Raw genomic sequence first — 17,598 nt, forward strand, 5'->3', positions numbered from 1 at the left:
GGGGTGACAGAAAGTGACCAAAAGCGACCAAAAGGGGTCACAGTGGCCAAAAGTGACCAAAAGTGGCCAAAAGTGACCAAAAGTGGTCACAGGTGGCCGAGGGTGGCCGGAGGTGGCCAGAGCCCCCCTCATCCCCCCTTTGTCACCAGGGTCCCCAAGGTGTCACCCCCGGACCCCACACAGGTGACCACAGGTGACACAAAGTGACCAGAGGTGGCTGGAGGTGGCCAGGGGTGACCAGGGATGGCCGGGGGTGACAGGAAGTGACCAAAGGTGGCCAAAAGTGACCAAAGGTGGCCGCAGTGGTTGGGGGTGACCAAAAGTGACCAAAGGTGGCCAAAAGTGACCAAAAATGACCAAAGGTGGCCAAAAGTGACCAAAGGTGGCCAAAAGTGACCAAAAATGACCAAAGGTGGCCAAAAATGAAATGACCAAAGGTGGCCAAAAGTGACCAAAAGTGACCAAAAAATGACCAAAGGTGGCCGCAGTGGTCGAAGGTGGCCAGAGGTGACCGAAAGTGACCAAAGTGACCAAAAGTGACCAAAAGCGACCAAAAGCGACCAAAAGCGACCGAACGTGCCAAAGGCGGCCGGAGCGCCCCTCCCCCACCCTGACCCCCCACCCTGACCCCTCCTCCCGCGGGTGGGGGCGGGGCTCGGGTTACCCATTAACCCCCTCGGTGCCACCCCCATAAGGGACACGGGGACACCCCCCCCGTGTCACTGTCCCTGTCCCTGTCCCTGTCCCTGTCCCTGTCCCTGTCGCTGTTGTCGCTGTCGCTGTCGTCGTCGTTGTCACCATCGTTGTCGCTGTCGCCGTCGCTGTCGCCGCTGTTGTCGCTGTTGTCACCGTCGTTGTCGCCATCGTTGTCGCCGCTGTTGTCGCCGCTGTCGCCGCGGCCATGGGGGCTCCGGCGCTGCAGCCCCCTCCTCATCTTCATCCTCCTCATCCTCATCCTCATCCTCATCCTCATCCTCATCGTCGCCTCCTCCTCCTCCTGCTCGGATCCCTGGCGCTGCTCGGGACCCCCGCCCGCGCCAGCTGTGAGAGAGTGGGGACCCCCGCCCCAAAATCAACCCCACCCATGGGACCCCAACCCACCCCTATCTATGGGACCCCCACCCCAAATCCCACCCCATGGGACCCCAACCCAACCAAAACCCACCCATGGGACCCCCAACCTCACCCATGGGACCCCCCGCCTGCGCCCAGCTGTGAGAGAGTGGGGACCCCCACCCCAAAATCAACCCCACCCATGGGACCCCAACCCAACCCAAACCCACTATGGGACCCCCACCCCAATCCCACCATGGGACCCCCAACCCAACCAAAACCCACCCATGGGACCCCCCACCCCAAAATCAACCCCACCCATGGGACCCCAACCCACCCCTATCTATGGGACCCCCACCTTTAAACACAATCATGGGACCCCACCCAACCCACCCATGGGACCCCCACCCCAAACCCAATCCCACCCATGGGACCCCCACCTAAATCCCACCCACCTATGGGATCCCCCCCTGTGCTCAGCTGTGCGATAGTGGGGACCCCCCCACCCCAAAATCAACCCCATCCATGGGACCCCCAACCCAAATCCCACCCATGGGACCCCCAACCTCACCCATGGGACCCCCCACTTGTGCTCAGCTGTGAGAGAGTGGGGACCCCCACCCCCAATCCCATCCCCACCCATGCCCACCCCCCCAACCCACCCCTATCTATGGGACCCCCACCCAACCAAAACCCACCCATGGGACCCTGACCCCCACCCAACCCATCCATGGACCCCCAACCCCAAAAACCCAATCCCACCCATGGGACCCCTGCCGCGCTCAGCTGTGCGATAGTGGGGACCCCCACCCCAAAATCAACCCCATCCATGGGACCCCCACCCTTAAACCCAATCATGGGACCCCCACCCCAAATCCCACCCATGGGACCCCAACCCACCCCCTGTCCATGGGACCCCCACCCCAACCAAATCCCACCCATGAGACCCCCCAAACCCCACCCCATGGGACCCCCACCCCAAATCCCATCCCTGTCCATGGGACCCTCAACCTCAAACCCAACCATGGGGCCCCCAGCCCGACCCATGGGACCCCCACTCCTAAACCCCAACACATGGGACCCCCACCCAAATCCAGCCATGGGACCCCCAACCCAACCAAAACCCACCCATGGGACCCCCACCCAACCCATCCATGGGACCCCCAACCCCAAAACCCAATCCCACCTATGGGACCCCCAACCCAACCAAAACCCACCCATGGGACCCTGACCCCCACCCATGGGACCCCCAACCCAAACCCAATCCCACCTATGGGACCCCCACCCCAAACCTACCCATGGGACCCCCGCCCGCGCTCAGCTGTGCAATAGTGGGGACCCCCACCCCAAATCCCAACACACATCCATGGGACCCCCACCCCATCCATGGGACCCCCCAACCCAAATCCCACCCATGGGACCCCAACCCACAGCCCTACCTATGGGACCCCCCCCCCCCCAACTTCACCCATGGGACCCTCACCCCAACCTCACCCCACCCATGGGACCCCCAACCCAAATCCCACCCATGGGACCCCAACCCAAACCCACCCCCGAGGTAATTCCGGGACACATTTTGGGGTTTCTGGGTTCCCGAGCTGGTTTTGGGGCAGATTTTGGGGTTTCTGAGGTTCCCAAGATGTTTTTGGGGCAGATTTTGGGGTCCCCAGGGTGTTTTCGGGGCAGATTTTGGGGTTTCTGAGTTTCCCAAGCTGTTTTTGGGGCAGGTTTTGGGGTTTCTGAGTTCCCCAAGGTGTTTTTGGGGCAGATTTTGGGGTTTCTGGGTTTCTGAGTTTCCCAAGTTGTTTTTGGGGCAGATTTTTGGGGTTTTTGGGGTTTCTGCACCCCGTGCAATCCTGTGTCCTTCCGCAGGGTGACCATGGTGACCCCGGCCATTGCTGTCCCAAGGTTTTCAGGACAGATTTTGGGGTTTCTGAGGTTCTCAAGATGTTTTGGGGCAGATTTTGGGGTTTTTGGAGCAGATTTTCTGGGTTTTGGGGCAGATTTTGTGGGTTTTGGGGCAGATTTTGAGGTTTATGGGTCCCGTGAGGCCACCAAAGGTTTCTGGGGTCCCCAAGCTGTTTTTGGGGCAGATTTTGGGGGTTTTGGAACAGATTTGGGGGGTTTTGGGACAGATTTGGGGGGTTTTTTGGGCAAATTTTGGGATTTCTGGGCTTCTGAGTTTCCCAAGCTGTTTTTGGGGCAGATTTTTGGGGTTTTTGGGGTTTCTGCGCCCCGTGCCATCCCGTGTCTGTCCCCAGGGTGACCATGGTGGCCCCACCATTGCCATCCCCCAAGGTGTTTTTGGGGCAGATTTTGGGGTTTCTGTGTTTCTGAGGTTCCCAAGGTGATATTGGGACACATTTTGGGGTTTTTGGGGCAGATTTTGGGGTTTCTGAGTTTCCCAGGCTGTTTTTGGGGCAGATTTTGGGGTTTTTTTGGCAGATTTTGGGGTTTTGGGGCAGATTTTGGGGTTTTTGTGCCTCGTGCCATCCCGTGTCTGTCCCCAGGGTGACCATGGTGACCCCGGCCATTGCTGTCCCCAGGGTGTTTTCAGGACAGATTTTGGGGTTTCTGAGGTTCCCAAGGTGTTTTGGGGCAGATTTTGGGGTTTTTGGGGCAGATTTTGGGGGGTTTTGGGGCAGATTTTGGGGGGTTTTGGGGCAGATTTTGGGGGGTTTTTGGGGCAGATTTTGGGGGGTTTTGGGGCAGATTTTGGGATTTCTGGGCTTCTGAGTTTCCCAAGCTGTTTTTGGGGCAGATTTTGGGGTTTTTGGGGCAGATTTTGGGGGGTTTTGGGGCAGATTTTGGGGGGTTTTGGGGCAGATTTTGGGGGTTTTTGGGGGTTTCTGCGCCCCGTGCCACCCCGTGTCCGTCCGCAGGGTGACCATGGTGACCCGGCCATTGCTGTCCCCAGGGTGACCATGGTGGCCCCGGCCGTGCTGCGGCTGGACGCGGACGAGCTGGTGCTGCTGGAGGCGCCGGGGCTGAGCGCGGCCACGCAGGCGCTGCTGCTGGTGCACGACTTCCCCCAGAAGCGCCAGGTGCTGTTCCGGACCAACGTGGAGCTGAGCCCCGCGCAGGGCATGATGGCCACGGCCACCATCAAGGTACGGGGTCACCTTGTCACCGTGGGCGGTGTCACCTCCCCTTCTGGTCAGTGTCACCTCCCCCTTCTGGTCAGTGTCACTACCCCCTTCTGGTCAGTGTCACCTCCTCCTCATCACTGTCACCTCCCCTTCTGGTCAGTGTCACCTCCCCCTGGCCACAGCCACCATCAAGGTACGGGGTCACTCTGTCACCCTGGGCAGTGTCACCTCCCCTTCTGGTCAGTGTCACCACCCCCTGGTCAGTGTCACCTCCCCTTCTGGTAACTGCCACCTCCCCGTGGTCAGTGTCACCTCCCCATGATCAGTGTCACCTCCCCCTGGTCAGTGTCACCTCCCCCTTGTCACTGTCACCTCCCCCTGGTCAGTGTCACCACCCCCTGGTCACTGTCACCTCTCCCTGGTCAGTGCCACCATCAAGGTATGGGGTCACCTTGTCATCCTGGTCAGTGTCACCTCCCTCTGGTTAGTGTCACCATCCCCATCCAATCAGTGCCACCTCCCCCTGGTCAGTGTCACCTCCCCCTTGTCACTGTCACCAACCCCCTCTGGCCACGGCCACCATCAAGGTACGGGGTCACTCTGTCATCCTGGGGAGTGTCACCTCCCCTTCTGGTCAGTGTCACCTTCCCCTGGTCACTGTCACCTCCCCCTTCTGGTCAGTGTCACCATCTCCTGGCCACGGCCACCATCAAGGTATGGGGTCACCTTCTTCTGGTCAGTGTCACCCCCCCCGGTCAGTGTCACCCCCCCCGGTCAGTGTCACCTCCCCCGGTCAGTGTCACCTCCCCCCGGTGACCATCACGGGTCACTGTCCCCGCGGTCACTCCCCGGGACGGGAAACGGGAACTGACCCTGAGCGGGGGCGGGGAGTGGCCGGAGGGGACAGCGGGGTGGGGACAGCGGGGTGGTCACTCTGGGGACAGCGGGGTGGGGACAGCGGGGTGGTCACTCTGGGGACAGTGGGGTGGGGACAGCGGGGTGGTCACTCTGGGGACAGCAGTCACTCTGGGGGCAGTGGTCAGTGCTATGGACAGTGGGGATGGTCACTCTGGGGACAGTGGTCACTGCTGGGGACAGTGGGGTGGTCACTCTGGGGACAGTGGGGTGGTAACTCTGGGGACAGTGGGGTGGTCACTCTGGGGACAGTGGTCAGTGCTATGGACAGTGGGGATGGTCACTCTGGGGACAGTGATCACTCTGGGGACAGTGGGGTGGTCACTCTGGGGACAGTGGTCACTCTGGGGACAGCAGTCACTCTGGGGACAGTGGTCACTGCTGGGGACATGGTCACTCTGGGGACAGCAGTCACTCTGGGGACAGCGGTCAGTGCTATGGACAGTGGGGATGGTCACTGCTGGGGACAGTGGTCACTGCTGGGGACAGTGGGGTGGTCACTCTGGGGACAGTGGTCACTCTGCTGAGGACACTGGTCACTCTGGGGACAGTGGTCATTGCTGGGGACAGTGGGGTGGTCACTCTGGGGACAGTGGTCACTCTGCTGAGGACACTGGTCACTCTGGGGACAGTGGTCACTGCTGGGGACAGTGGGGTGGTCACTCTGGGGACAGTGGTCACTCTGCTGAGGACACTGGTCACTCTGGGGACAGTGGTCACTGCTGGGGACAGTGGGGTGGTCACTCTGGGGACAGTGGTCACTCTGCTGAGGACACTGGTCACTCTGGGGACAGTGGTCACTGCTGGGGGCAGTGGTCAGTCCTGGGGACAGTGGGGTGGTCACTCTGGGGACAGTGAGGTGGTCATTCCTGGTGTCCATGGAATGGTCACCTTCAGGTGTCCCCACAAATGCCCCCAATGTCCCCACCGTCCCCAGTGTCCCCAATGTCCCTGTGGATATCCCCAAAATCCCCACTGTCCCAAATGTCCCCTGACCCCATCGATGTCCCCAATGTCCCCAATGTCCCCAGTGTCCCCAATATCCCTCTGAATGTCCTCAGTGTCCCCACTGTCCCCAATCCCCCCAATGTCCCCAGTGTCCCCATGGATGTCCCCATGTCCCCACTGTCCCCACTGACCCCAATGTCCCCAATCCCCTCAATGTCCCCACTGACCCCAATGTCTCCACTATCCCCTGTCCCCATGGATGTCCCCAATCCCCCCAGTGTCCCCAATGCCCCCTATCCCCCAAGGTCCCCAGTGTCCCCAATATCCCTAATGTCCCCACGTCCCCACTGTCCCCAATCCACCCACTCTCCCCAATCCCCCCAATCCCACCAATGTCCCCAATGTCCCCAATGTCCCCACTGTCCCCACTGTCCCCAATGTCCCCCATGTCCCCAGTCCCCCCCAATTCCCCCAATGTCCCCAATGTCCCCTGCCCCTTTGGATCTCCCCAATGTCCCCAATGTCCCCCTGTCCCCAATTCCCCCAATCCCCCAATGTCCCCAGTGTCTCCAATGTCCCCAATGTCCCCAATGTCTCCTGTCCCTCTGGATGTCCCCATTGTCCCCAAAGTCCCCAATGTCCCCAATCCCCCCAATGCCCCCTATGTCCCCCCTGTCCCCACTGTCCCCAATCCCCCCCCAATGCCCCCAATGTCCCCACTGTCCCCAATCCCCCCCATGTCCCCAATGTCCCCAATCCCCCCCATGTCCCCAGTGTCCCCAGTGTCCCCACGGGTGTCCCCGTGTCCCCAGGTGCCAGCCAAGGCGCTGCCGCCGGCGCCGGGGAAGCGCTTTGTGGCGGTGACGGCGCGGGTGGCCGCGGTGACGCTGGAGAAGGTGCTGCTGGTGGCCCTGCAGAGCGGCCACGTCTTCGTGCAGACCGACAAACCCATCTACACGCCGGGCAGCACCGGTGAGGGGACACTGGGGACACCGCAGGGACACCGCAGGGACACTGCAGGGACAGCTGGGGACATGGGAGGGGATGGGGACACCGAGGGCATGGGGACACTGTGGGGACATTGAGGGCATGGGGACACCTTGGGGGCTTGGAGACACCTCCTGGAGCAACGATGAGTGACCTTGAGGACACCTGGGGACAGCTGGGGACACCCTGGGGACAGCTGGGGACATTGTAGGGGATGGGGACACCGAGGAGATGGGGACACTGTGGGGACATCACAGGCAGGGGGACACCCCCGAGAGCACTAGTGAGTGACCCTGGGGACACTGGGGGACAGCTGGGGACAGCTGGGGGCACTGCAGGGACAGCTGGGGACATTGGAGGGGATGGGGACACTGCAGGGACACCCTGGGGACAGCTGGGGACAGCCTGGGGACATTGGAGGGGATGGGGACACCAAAGGGATGGGGACACTGTGGGGACATCACAGGTGTGGGGACACCTCAGAGGGCTGGGGACACTGCCAGGGCCACCGATGGGTGAGTGGGGACACCTGGGGACACTGCAGGGACAGCTGGGGACATTGGAGGGGATGGGGACACTGCGGGGACACTGCAGGGACACCTGGGGACAGCTGGGGACTCCTGGGGACAGCTGGGGACATGGGAGGGGATGGGGACACTGAGGGCATGGGGACACTGTGGGGACATTGGAGGGGATGGGGACACCAAAGGGATGGGGACACTGTGGGGACACCGAGGGCATGGGGACACTGTGGGGACATTGAGGGCATGGGGACGCCTTGGGGGCTTGGAGACACCTCCTGGAGCAACGATGAGTGACCTTGAGGACACCTGGGGACACCTGGGGACACTGCAGGGACAGCTGGGGACACCTGGGGACACTCTCAGTTCCCTGTGTCCCCTCCCAGACCCATGTGTCCCCTCCCAGTGCTGGCTGTCCCCATGTGTCCCCTCTGATCTTGTCCCCTGTGTCCCTTCACCTTGTCCCTTGTGTCCCCTCACATTGCCCCCTCACCTTGTCCCCTGTGTCCCCACCCTGTCCTTGTCCCCTCTCACCTTGTCCCCTCACCTTGTCCCCTGTGTCCCCTCCCAGTGCTGGCTGTCCCCATGTGTCCCCTCTGACCTTGTCCCTTGTGTCCCCTCACATTGCCCCCTCACCTTGTCCCCTGTGTCCCCACCCTGTCCTTGTCCCCTCTCACCTTGTCCCCTGTGTCCCCTCTCACCTTGTCCCTTGTGTCCTCACCCTGTCCTTGTCCTCCCTCACCGTGTCCCCTGTGTCCCCTCACTTTGTCCCACATGTCCCCTGTGTCCTGACCCTGTCCTTGTCCCCTATGTCCCCACGTGTCCCCTGTGTCCCCTCGCCTTGTCCCCACATGTCCCCTCTCACCTTGTCCCCTCACCGTGTCCCCTGTGTCCCCTCACCTTGTCCCCTCTGTCCTCTCACGTTGTCCCCTCGCCTTGTCCCCCATGTGCCCTTTGTCCCCTCACCTGTGTCCCCTCCCACCCTGTCCCTCGTGTCCCCACCCTGTCCTTGTCCCCTGTGTCCCCTCACTTTGTCCCCTCACCATCTCCTGTGTCCCCTATGTCCCCTCACCTTGTCACCTCTGTCCCCTCACTTTTCCCCCTGTGTCCCCTGTGTCCCCTGACCTTGTCCCGTGTGTCCCCAGGTGTCCCCTGTGTCCTCTCACCATGTCCCCAGTGTCCCCTCCCAGTGCTGGCTGTCCCCAGGTGTCCCCTCACCTTGTCCCCTGTGTCCCCTCACCTTGCCCCCCTTGTCCCCTCTCACTTTGTCCCCTCCCAGTCCCCTGTGTCCCCTCCCAGTGCTGGCTGTCTCCAAGTGTCCCTTGTGTCCCCTCTCACTTTGTCCTCACGTGTCCCCCTCACCATGTCCCCTGTGTCCCCTCTCAGTCCCTTGTGTCCTCTCACCTTGTCCCCTGTGTCCCCTGTGTCCCCTCTCACCCTGTCCCTTGTGTCCCCACCCTGTCCTTGTCCCCTGTGTCCCCTCAGTTTGTCCCCTCACCATCTCCTGTGTCCCCTGTGTCCCCTCACCTTGTCACCTCTGTCCCCTCACTTTTCCCCCTGTGTCCCCTGTGTCCCCTCACTGTCCCCTGTGTCCCCTCCAGTGCTGGCTGTCCCCAAGTGTCCCCTGTGGCCCCTGTGGCCCCTCACCTTGTCCTACGTGTCCCCTGTGTCCTGACCCTGTCCTTGTCCCCTATGTCCCCACGTGTCCCCTGTGTCCCCTCACCTTGTCCTCACCTTGTCCCCTCACTGTCCCCTGTGTCCTGACCCTGTCCTTGTCCCCTGTGTCCCCTCACTGTCCTCTGTGTCCCCTCTCAGTCCCCTGTGTCCCCCCGTGTCCCCTGTGTCCCCTCACTGTCCCCTGTGTCCCCCCGTGTCCCCTGTGTCCCCTCATTGTCCCCTGTGTCCCAACCCTGACCTTGTCCCCTGTGTCCCCTCATTGTCCCCTGTGTCCCAACCCTGACCTTGTCCCCTGTGTCCCCTCACTGTCCCCTGTGTCCCCCCGTGTCCCCTGTGTCCCCTCACTGTCCCCTGTGTCCCAACCCTGTCCGTGTCCCCTGTGTCCCCTCACTGTCCCCTGTGTCCCCACGTGTCCCCCGTGTCCCCTCACTGTCCCCCGTGTCCCCTGCAGTGCTCTGCCGCCTCTTCACCGTGAACCACCTCATGCAGCCGGTGGCCAAGACGGTCACCGTGGAGGTCAAGGTGAGCGCCCTGGGGTGACACAGGTGGGTGACACGCACGCACAGGTGACACACACAGAGGTGACGCGGTGCCACCCGCGTGTCCCCTCAGACGCCCGACAACGTCATCATCAAACAAGTCCTGGTGTCGTCTCCGGCCAAGAACGGGATCCTGTCCTTCACCCACAACCTGCCCGAGGTCATCAGGTGGGTGGCACCGTCCCCCGCGGTGGCCTGGGGACACCCCTGGGTTGTCACCTCCCTGTCACCTCCGTGTCACCTCCGTGTCACCTCCCCAGCTTGGGCACGTGGACGATTTCGGCCAAATTCGAGGATTCTCCGGATCAGGAATTCAGCACCAAATTCGAGGTCAAGGAATACGGTGGGTGACAGGGAGGGTGGCCTTGGGGACACCGGGGTGGCGGCGTCACCGATGGCGTCACCGGTGGCGTCACCGGTGGTGGTGTCACCCCGCAGTGCTGCCCAGCTTCGAGGTGTCCCTGGTTCCTGAGAAGAAGTTCCTCTACATCGACAGCCAGGAGGACTTCAAGGTGTCCATCCACGCCAGGTGACACCAAAGTGTCCCTTTTTGGGGACAGAAGTGTCCCCTCCGGGGGCACAGATGTGTGGGGGGACAGGGGGACAGCTGGGCTGGGGTGGTGGCACAGGGACAGGGTGGAGGGGACATGGGATGGCTTGGGGACATCGGTGGTGGTGGCAGGGATGGGGACATGGGGACATTGGTGGTGGTGGCATTGGTGGTGGCAGGGATGGGATGCTAGGGACAGGGATGACAGCATGGGGACATGGTGACATTGGTGGTGGCAGGGATGGGGTGACAGCATGGGGACATGGGGACATGGGGACATTGGCACTGATGGTGGTGGCAGGGAAGGGATGACAGAGGGGTGACAGCTTGGGGACATGGGGACATTGGTGGTGACAGGGACAGGGGTGGCAGGATGTGGGCATGGTGACAATGGTGGCATTGGTGGTGGCAGGGATGGGATGACACAGGGGTGACAGGATGGGGACATGGGGACAATGGTGGTGGTGGCAGGATGGGGATATTGGTGACATTGGTGGTGGCAGGGACAGGAGTGGCTGGGTGGGGACATGGGGACAATGGGGACATTGGTGGTGGCAGGGATGGGATGGCAGAGACAGGGTGGCAGGATGGGGACATGGGGACAGGCTGGCACAGTGACGGAGTGACAGGGTGACATGATGACACAGTGACACAGTGACAGGGTGACACGGTGACACGGTGACAGTGTGACACGGTGACACAGTAACAGGTGACAGGGTGACATGGTGACATGGTGGCTGTCCCCAGGTACCTGTACGGCAGGAAGGTGGACGGGATGTGCAGGGGACACAGGGACACAGTGACACGGTGGCAGGTGACAGGGTGACATAGTGACACAGTGACACAATGACAGGGTGACAGGGTGACATGGTAACACTGTGACATGGTGACATGGTGACCGGGTGACACAGTGACACAGTGACAGGTGACAGGGCAACACTGTGACACGGTGACACAGTGAAAGGTGACACAGTGACAGGGTGACACGGTGGCTGTCCCCAGGTACCTGTATGGCAGGAAGGTAGACGGGATGTGCCGGGGACACAGTGACACGGTGACAGGGTGACATGGTGACACGGTGACACAGTGACAGGGTGACACAGTGACACGGTGACACAGTGACAGGGTGACAGGGTGACAGGGTGACGCGGTGGCGTGGTGGCTGTCCCCAGGTACCTGTACGGCAGGAAGGTGGAGGGGATGTGCAGGGGACACAGTGACACGGTGACAGGGTGGCACAATGACAGGGTGACAGGGTGACACGGTGACACAGTGACACAGTGACACAGTGACAGGGTGACACAGTGACAGGGTGACAGGGTGGCAGGGTGATGCGGTGGCGCGGTGGCTGTCCCCAGGTACCTGTACAGCAGGAAGGTGGAGGGGATGTGCAGGGGACACAGTGACACGGTGACAGGGTGGCACAATGACAGGGTGACAGGGTGACAGGGTGACACGGTGACACGGTGACACAGTGACACAGTGACACAGTGACAGGGTGACACAGTGACAGGGTGACAGGGTGGCAGGGTGACAGGGTGGCTGTCCCCAGGTACCTGTACGGCAGGAAGGTGGAGGGGATGTGCAGGGTGGCACGGTGACATGGTGACAGGGTGGCACAATGACAGGGTGACAGGGTGACACGGTGACAGGGTGACACGGTGACACAGTGACAGGGTGACAGGGTGACGCGGTGGCACGGTGGCTGTCCCCAGGTACCTGTACGGCAGGAAGGTGGAGGGGATGTGCAGGGGACACAGTGACACGGTGACAGGGTGGCACAATGACAGGGTGACACGGTGACAGGGTGACAGGGTGGCAGGGTGACAGGGTGGCAGGGTGACACGGTGGCTGTCCCCAGGTACCTGTACGGCAGGAAGGTGGAGGGCATGGCCTTTGTGCTCTTCGGGGTCATGGTGGACGACGAGAGGAAGAGCATCCCCCAGTCCCTGCGGCGCGTCCCGGTGAGATGGCACTGTCCCCAATGTGTCCCCAACCCTGGCACTGTCCCCAACGCTGTCCCAGTGAGATGGCACTGTCCCCAACGCTGTCCCCAACCCTGGCACTGTCCCCAACACTGTCCCGGTGACCCTGGCACTGCCACTCTCCCTGTCCCCAACCCTGGCACTGTCCCTGTGAGCCTGGCACTGTCACTGTCCCTGTCCCTGTCCCTGTCCCCAACCCTGTCCCAGTGAGCCTGGCACTGCCACTGTCCCCAACCCTGGCACTGTCCCCAACACTGTCCTGGTGAGCCAGGCACTGTCCCCAATGCTGTGCCCAGCCCTGGCACTGTCCCTGTCCCCAACCCTGTCCCGGTGAGCCTGGAACTGTCCCTGTCCCCAGTTGTGTCCCCAACAGTGTCCCCAACCCTGGCATTGTCCCTGTCCCTAACCCTGTCCCCAGTGTGTCCCCAATGTGTCCCCAGGTGCAGGACGGTGACACCGATGCCCTGCTGACCCCAATGTGTCCCCAATGTGTCCCCAACGTGTCCTCAATGTGTCCCCAGTGTGTCCCCAGGTGCAGGACAGTGACACCGATGCCCTACTGTCCCTAACCCTGTCCCCAATGTGTCCCCAGTGTTTCCCCAGGTGCAGGACGGTGACGCCGATGCCCTGCTGTCCCTAACCCTGTCCCCAATGTCCCCAATGTGTCCCCAACCCTGTCCCCAATGTGTCCCCAATGTCCCCAGTGTTTCCCCAGGTGCAGGACGGTGACACCGATGCCCTGCTGTCCCCAATGTGTCCCTAACCCTGTCCCCAATGTGTCCCCAATGTGTCCCCAATGTGTCCCCAGGTGCAGGACGGTGACGCCAATGCCCTGCTGTCCCCAATGTGTCCCCAATGTGTCCCCAATGTGTCCCCAGGTGCAGGACGGTGACGCCGATGCCCTGCTGTCCCCAATGTGTCCCCAATGTGTCCCCAATGTGTCCCCAGGTGCAGGACGGTGACGCCGATGCCCTGCTGTCCCTAACCCTGTCCCCAATGTGTCCCCAATGTGTCCCCAGGTGCAGGACGGTGACGCCGATGCCCTGCTGTCCCTAACCCTGTCCCCAATGTGTCCCCAATGTGTCCCCAACCCTGTCCCCAATGTGTCCCCAATGTGTCCCCAGGTGCAGGACGGTGACGCCGATGCCCTGCTGTCCCTAACCCTGTCCCCAATGTGTCCCCAATGTGTCCCCAGGTGCAGGACGGTGACGCCGATGCCCTGCTGTCCATGGCTCACCTGCGCGAGCGCTTCCCCAAGCCCCAGGAGCTGGTGGGACACTCGCTGTATGTCACTGTCACCGTCATCACCGAGTCAGGTCTGTGCGGGGACATTGAGGGGACACAGGGGGACATTGGGGGACAGGGACAGAAATGGGACATGGGGGATATGGGGGGACACTGGGGACATGGGGGACATTGGGGACATTGGGGACATGGGGGGGACATGGGGGACACTCCCTCTATGTCACCGTCACCGTCATCACCGAGTCAGGTCTGTGCGGGGACACTGGGGACATTGGGGACATGAGGGGACATGGGGGGACATGGGGAACATGGTGGGACACTCGCTGTATGTCACTGTCACCGTCATCACCGAGTCAGGTCTGTGCAGGGACATTGGGGGCATGAGGGGACATGGGGGGACGTAGGGGACACAGGGGGACACGGGGGGACATGGGGGACATGGGGGGACAGGGACAGTGAGGGGACATGGGTGGTCACGGGGGGACATGGGGGGGACAGGGACAGCAGGGGGACATGGGGGGACATGCTGGGAGATGGGGGGGACACGGCAGGACAGGGACAGAGAGGATGAGGAGACACCTGGGACAAGGAGGTGACACGGCCACCACGGTGTCCCCACGGGCACTGACATGGAGGGTGGCACAGGGACATAGAGGGGACAGGGATGGCAAGCATGGGGGGACACCTGAGATGGGGACAGGGATCAGAGGTGACATGGCCACCACGGTGTCCCCACAGGAGGGTGGCACATAGAGGGGACAGGGACAACGAGGACGAGGGGACACCTGGGACAGGGCCTGGAGGTGACACGGCCACTGCGGTGTCCCCACAGGAGGGTGGCAGGGGGACAGTGAGGGGACAGGGACAGCGAGGATGGGGACAGGGACCCCAGGTGACACGGCCACCGCGGTGTCCCCACAGGCAGTGACATAGAGGACATCCAGGGTGGTGGCACGGGGACAGTGAGGGGACAGGGACAGTGAGAATGGGGGGACACCTGGGACAGGGATGTGACATGGTGACACAGACGGTGACATGGTGGGGACAATGAGGGGACAGGGACAGTGAGAATGGGGGGACACTTGAGATGGGGAGGTGACACAGCCACCATGGTGTCCCTACAGGAGGGTGGCACATAGAGGGGACAGGGATGGCAAGGATGGGGGGACACCTGAGATGGGGACAGGGAGGTGACACGGCCACTGCGGTGTCCCCACAGGCAGTGACATGGAGGATGGCATGGGGACATAGAAGGGACAAGGATGGTGAGGATGGGGACAGGGAGGTGACACGGCCACCATGGTGTCCCCACAGGCAGTGACATGGAGGACATCCAGGGTGGTGGGAAGGGGACATAGAGGGGACAGGAACCTCAGGTGACACGGCCACCGTGGTGTCCCCACAGGCAGTGACATGGAGGGTGGCAGGGGACAGCGAGGATGGGGGGACACCTGAGATGGGGAGGTGACACGGCCACCATGGTGTCCCTACAGGAGGGTGGCACATAGAGGGGACAGGGATGGCAAGGATGGGGGGGACACCTGGGGTGGGGACAGGGAGGTGACACGGCCACCGTGGTGTCCCCACAGGCAGTGACATGGAGGGTGGCACAGGGACATAAATGGGACAGGGACAGTGAGCATGGGGGGACACCTGGGGTGGGGACAGGGAGGTGACACGGCCACCGCGGTGATGTCCCCACAGGCAGTGACATGGAGGGACAGGGACAGGGCGGATTGGGGCACACCTGAGATGGGGACAGGGAGGTGACAAGGCCACCGCGGTGGTGTCCCCACAGGCAGTGACATGGTGGAGGCCCAGCTCGGTGACATCAGGATCGTCACGTCCCCCTACAGCATCCACTTCACCCGCACGCCCAAGTACTTCAAGCCGGGGATGCCCTTTGACCTCATGGTTGGTGACACCTTGGGGACAGCGGTGGCCCCGGGTGGTGGCACGGGGACCCACGGGGTGTCCTGGCGTGGGGACAGGGCACAGCTGGGCGTGGCGGAGGAGTCGGACCCTGGGGGATGTCCCTGTGTCACCTGAGAGGGGCTGGGCAACCGTGGGATGTCCCCACTGTGTCACTGGGGTGGCACTGCCTGGTGGCGGTGTCCCCTCCCGGTGCCACCACCCATTCCCGGTGTCCCTTACCAGGGCCACCACCCCTTCCCAGTGTCATTGTCCCCAGTGCCACCACTCTTTCCCAGTGCCACCACCCATTTCCAGCGTCCCCTCCTGGTGCCACCACCCCTTCCCAGTGTCCCTTTGCAGTGCCACCGCCCCTTCCCGGTGTCACCACCCCTTCCCAGTGTCCCTTCCCAGTGCCACCACTCTTTCCCGGTGCCACCACCCATTTCCAGTGTCACCTCCCAGTGCCACCACTCCTTCCTGGTGTCCCTTCCCAGTGCCACCACCCCTTCCCAGTGTCCCTTCCCAGTGCCACCACTCTTCCCCAGTGCCACCACCCATTCCCAGTGTCCCTTACCAGGGCCACCACCCCTTCCCAGTGTCATTGTCCCCAGTGCCACCACTCTTTCCTGGTGCCACCACCCATTCCCAGTGTCACCTCCCAGTGCCACCACTCCTTCCTGGTGCCACCACCCATTTCCAGTGTTCCTTACCAGGGCCACCAGCCCTTCCCAGTGTCCCCTCCTGGTGCCACCACCCCTTCCCAGTGTCCCTTCCCAATGTCACCACCCCTTCCCAGTATCAGTGTCCCCTCCCAGTATCAGTGTCCCCTTCCCAGTGCCACCACCCGTTCCAAGTGTCCCTTCCCAGTGCCACTATCCCTTACTGGTGTCACCACCCCTTTCCAGTGTCATTGTCCCCAGTGCCACCACTCTTTCCTGGTGCCACCACCCATTCCCAGTGTCTCCTCCCAGTGTCACCACCTCTTCCCAGTGTCACCTCCCAGTGCCACCACCCCTTCCTGGTGTCCCTTCCCAGTGCCACCACTCTTTCCTGGTGCCACCACCCATTCCCAGTGTCCCTTTGCAGTGCCACCACCCCTTCCCGGTGTCACCACCCCTTCCCAGTGTCCCCTCCTGGTGCCACCACCCTTTCCCGGTGCCACCACCCCTTACCAGTGTCATTGTCCCCAGTGCCACCACCCTTTCCCGGTGCCACCACCCCTTACCAGTGTCATTGTCCCCAGTGCCACCACCCTTTCCCGGTGCCACCACCCCTTACCAGTGTCATTGTCCCCAGTGCCACCACTCTTTCCCGGTGCCACCACCCCTTCCCAGTGTCCCCTCCTGGGGCCACCACCCCTTCCCAGTATCAGTGTCCCCTCCCAGTGCCACCACCCGTTCCCAGTGTCCCTTCCCAGTGCCACCACCACCCCTTACTGGTGCCACCACCCGTTTCCAGTGTCATTGTCCCCAGTGCCACCACCCCTTCCCAGTATCAGTGTCTCCTCCAAGTGCCATCATCCTTCCCCAGTGTCCCCTCCCAGTGCCACCACCCCTTCCTGGTGTCCCTTCCCAGTGCCACCACCCATTCCCAGTGCCACCATCCCTTATCAGTGTCATCTCCCAGTGCCCCCACCCCTTATCAGTGTCATCTCCCTGTGCCACCACCCCTTCCTGGTGACACCATCCATTTCCCAGTGTCCCTTACCAGGGCCACCACCCCTTCCCAGTGTCCCCTCTCAGTGCCACCACCCATTCCCGGTGCCACCACCCCTTCCCAGTATCAGTGTCCCCTCCCAGTATCAGTGTCCCCTTCCCAGTGCCACCACCCCTTCCTGCTGCCACCACCCCTTCCAAGTGCCACCACCCGTTCCCAGTGTCACCATCCCCTCCCAGTGTCCCCTCCCAGTGCCGCCACCCATTCCCAGTGCCCTTCCCGATGTCACCACCCCTTCCAGTATCATTGTCCCTTCCCAGTGCCACCACCCCTTCCTGGTGCCACCACCCCTTCCTGGTGCCACCACCCATTCCCAGTATCATTGTCCCCAGCGCCACCACCCCTTCCTGATGTCCCCTCCAGGTTTATGTCACCACCCCCAGTGTCCCCTCCGGGTTTATGTCACCACCTCCCTGGTGTCCCCTGTCCCCCCAGCTTTATGTCACCACCCCTGGTTTA

At 62.2% G+C, this 17,598-nt stretch overlaps 1 protein-coding gene across 1 annotated transcript in view; it reads left to right on the top strand.

Annotated features, from left to right (window-relative positions):
• The first annotated feature begins 2,359 nt into the window (after nucleotides 1-2,359).
• LOC128950164 (venom factor-like) overlaps nucleotides 2,360-17,598 on the top strand; it is a 61,413-nt gene continuing 46,174 nt past the window's right edge. Inside the window, exons 1-10 of the mRNA XM_054295041.1 lie at nucleotides 2,360-2,376; nucleotides 3,971-4,163; nucleotides 6,818-6,977; nucleotides 9,642-9,712; nucleotides 9,803-9,897; nucleotides 9,990-10,072; nucleotides 10,168-10,258; nucleotides 12,141-12,243; nucleotides 13,460-13,580; nucleotides 15,308-15,423. Of these exons, the coding sequence (XP_054151016.1) occupies nucleotides 3,978-4,163; nucleotides 6,818-6,977; nucleotides 9,642-9,712; nucleotides 9,803-9,897; nucleotides 9,990-10,072; nucleotides 10,168-10,258; nucleotides 12,141-12,243; nucleotides 13,460-13,580; nucleotides 15,308-15,423 (1,026 nt within the window). The 5' untranslated portion in view covers nucleotides 2,360-2,376; nucleotides 3,971-3,977. The remainder of the gene's footprint in view (nucleotides 2,377-3,970; nucleotides 4,164-6,817; nucleotides 6,978-9,641; nucleotides 9,713-9,802; nucleotides 9,898-9,989; nucleotides 10,073-10,167; nucleotides 10,259-12,140; nucleotides 12,244-13,459; nucleotides 13,581-15,307; nucleotides 15,424-17,598) is intronic.

This window comes from Melozone crissalis, unplaced genomic scaffold (assembly GCF_028551555.1).
Source record: "Melozone crissalis strain CALT ecotype California unplaced genomic scaffold, PUWL_Pcris_2 ptg000473l_1, whole genome shotgun sequence".
NCBI classification, from domain to species: domain Eukaryota; kingdom Metazoa; phylum Chordata; class Aves; order Passeriformes; family Passerellidae; genus Melozone; species Melozone crissalis.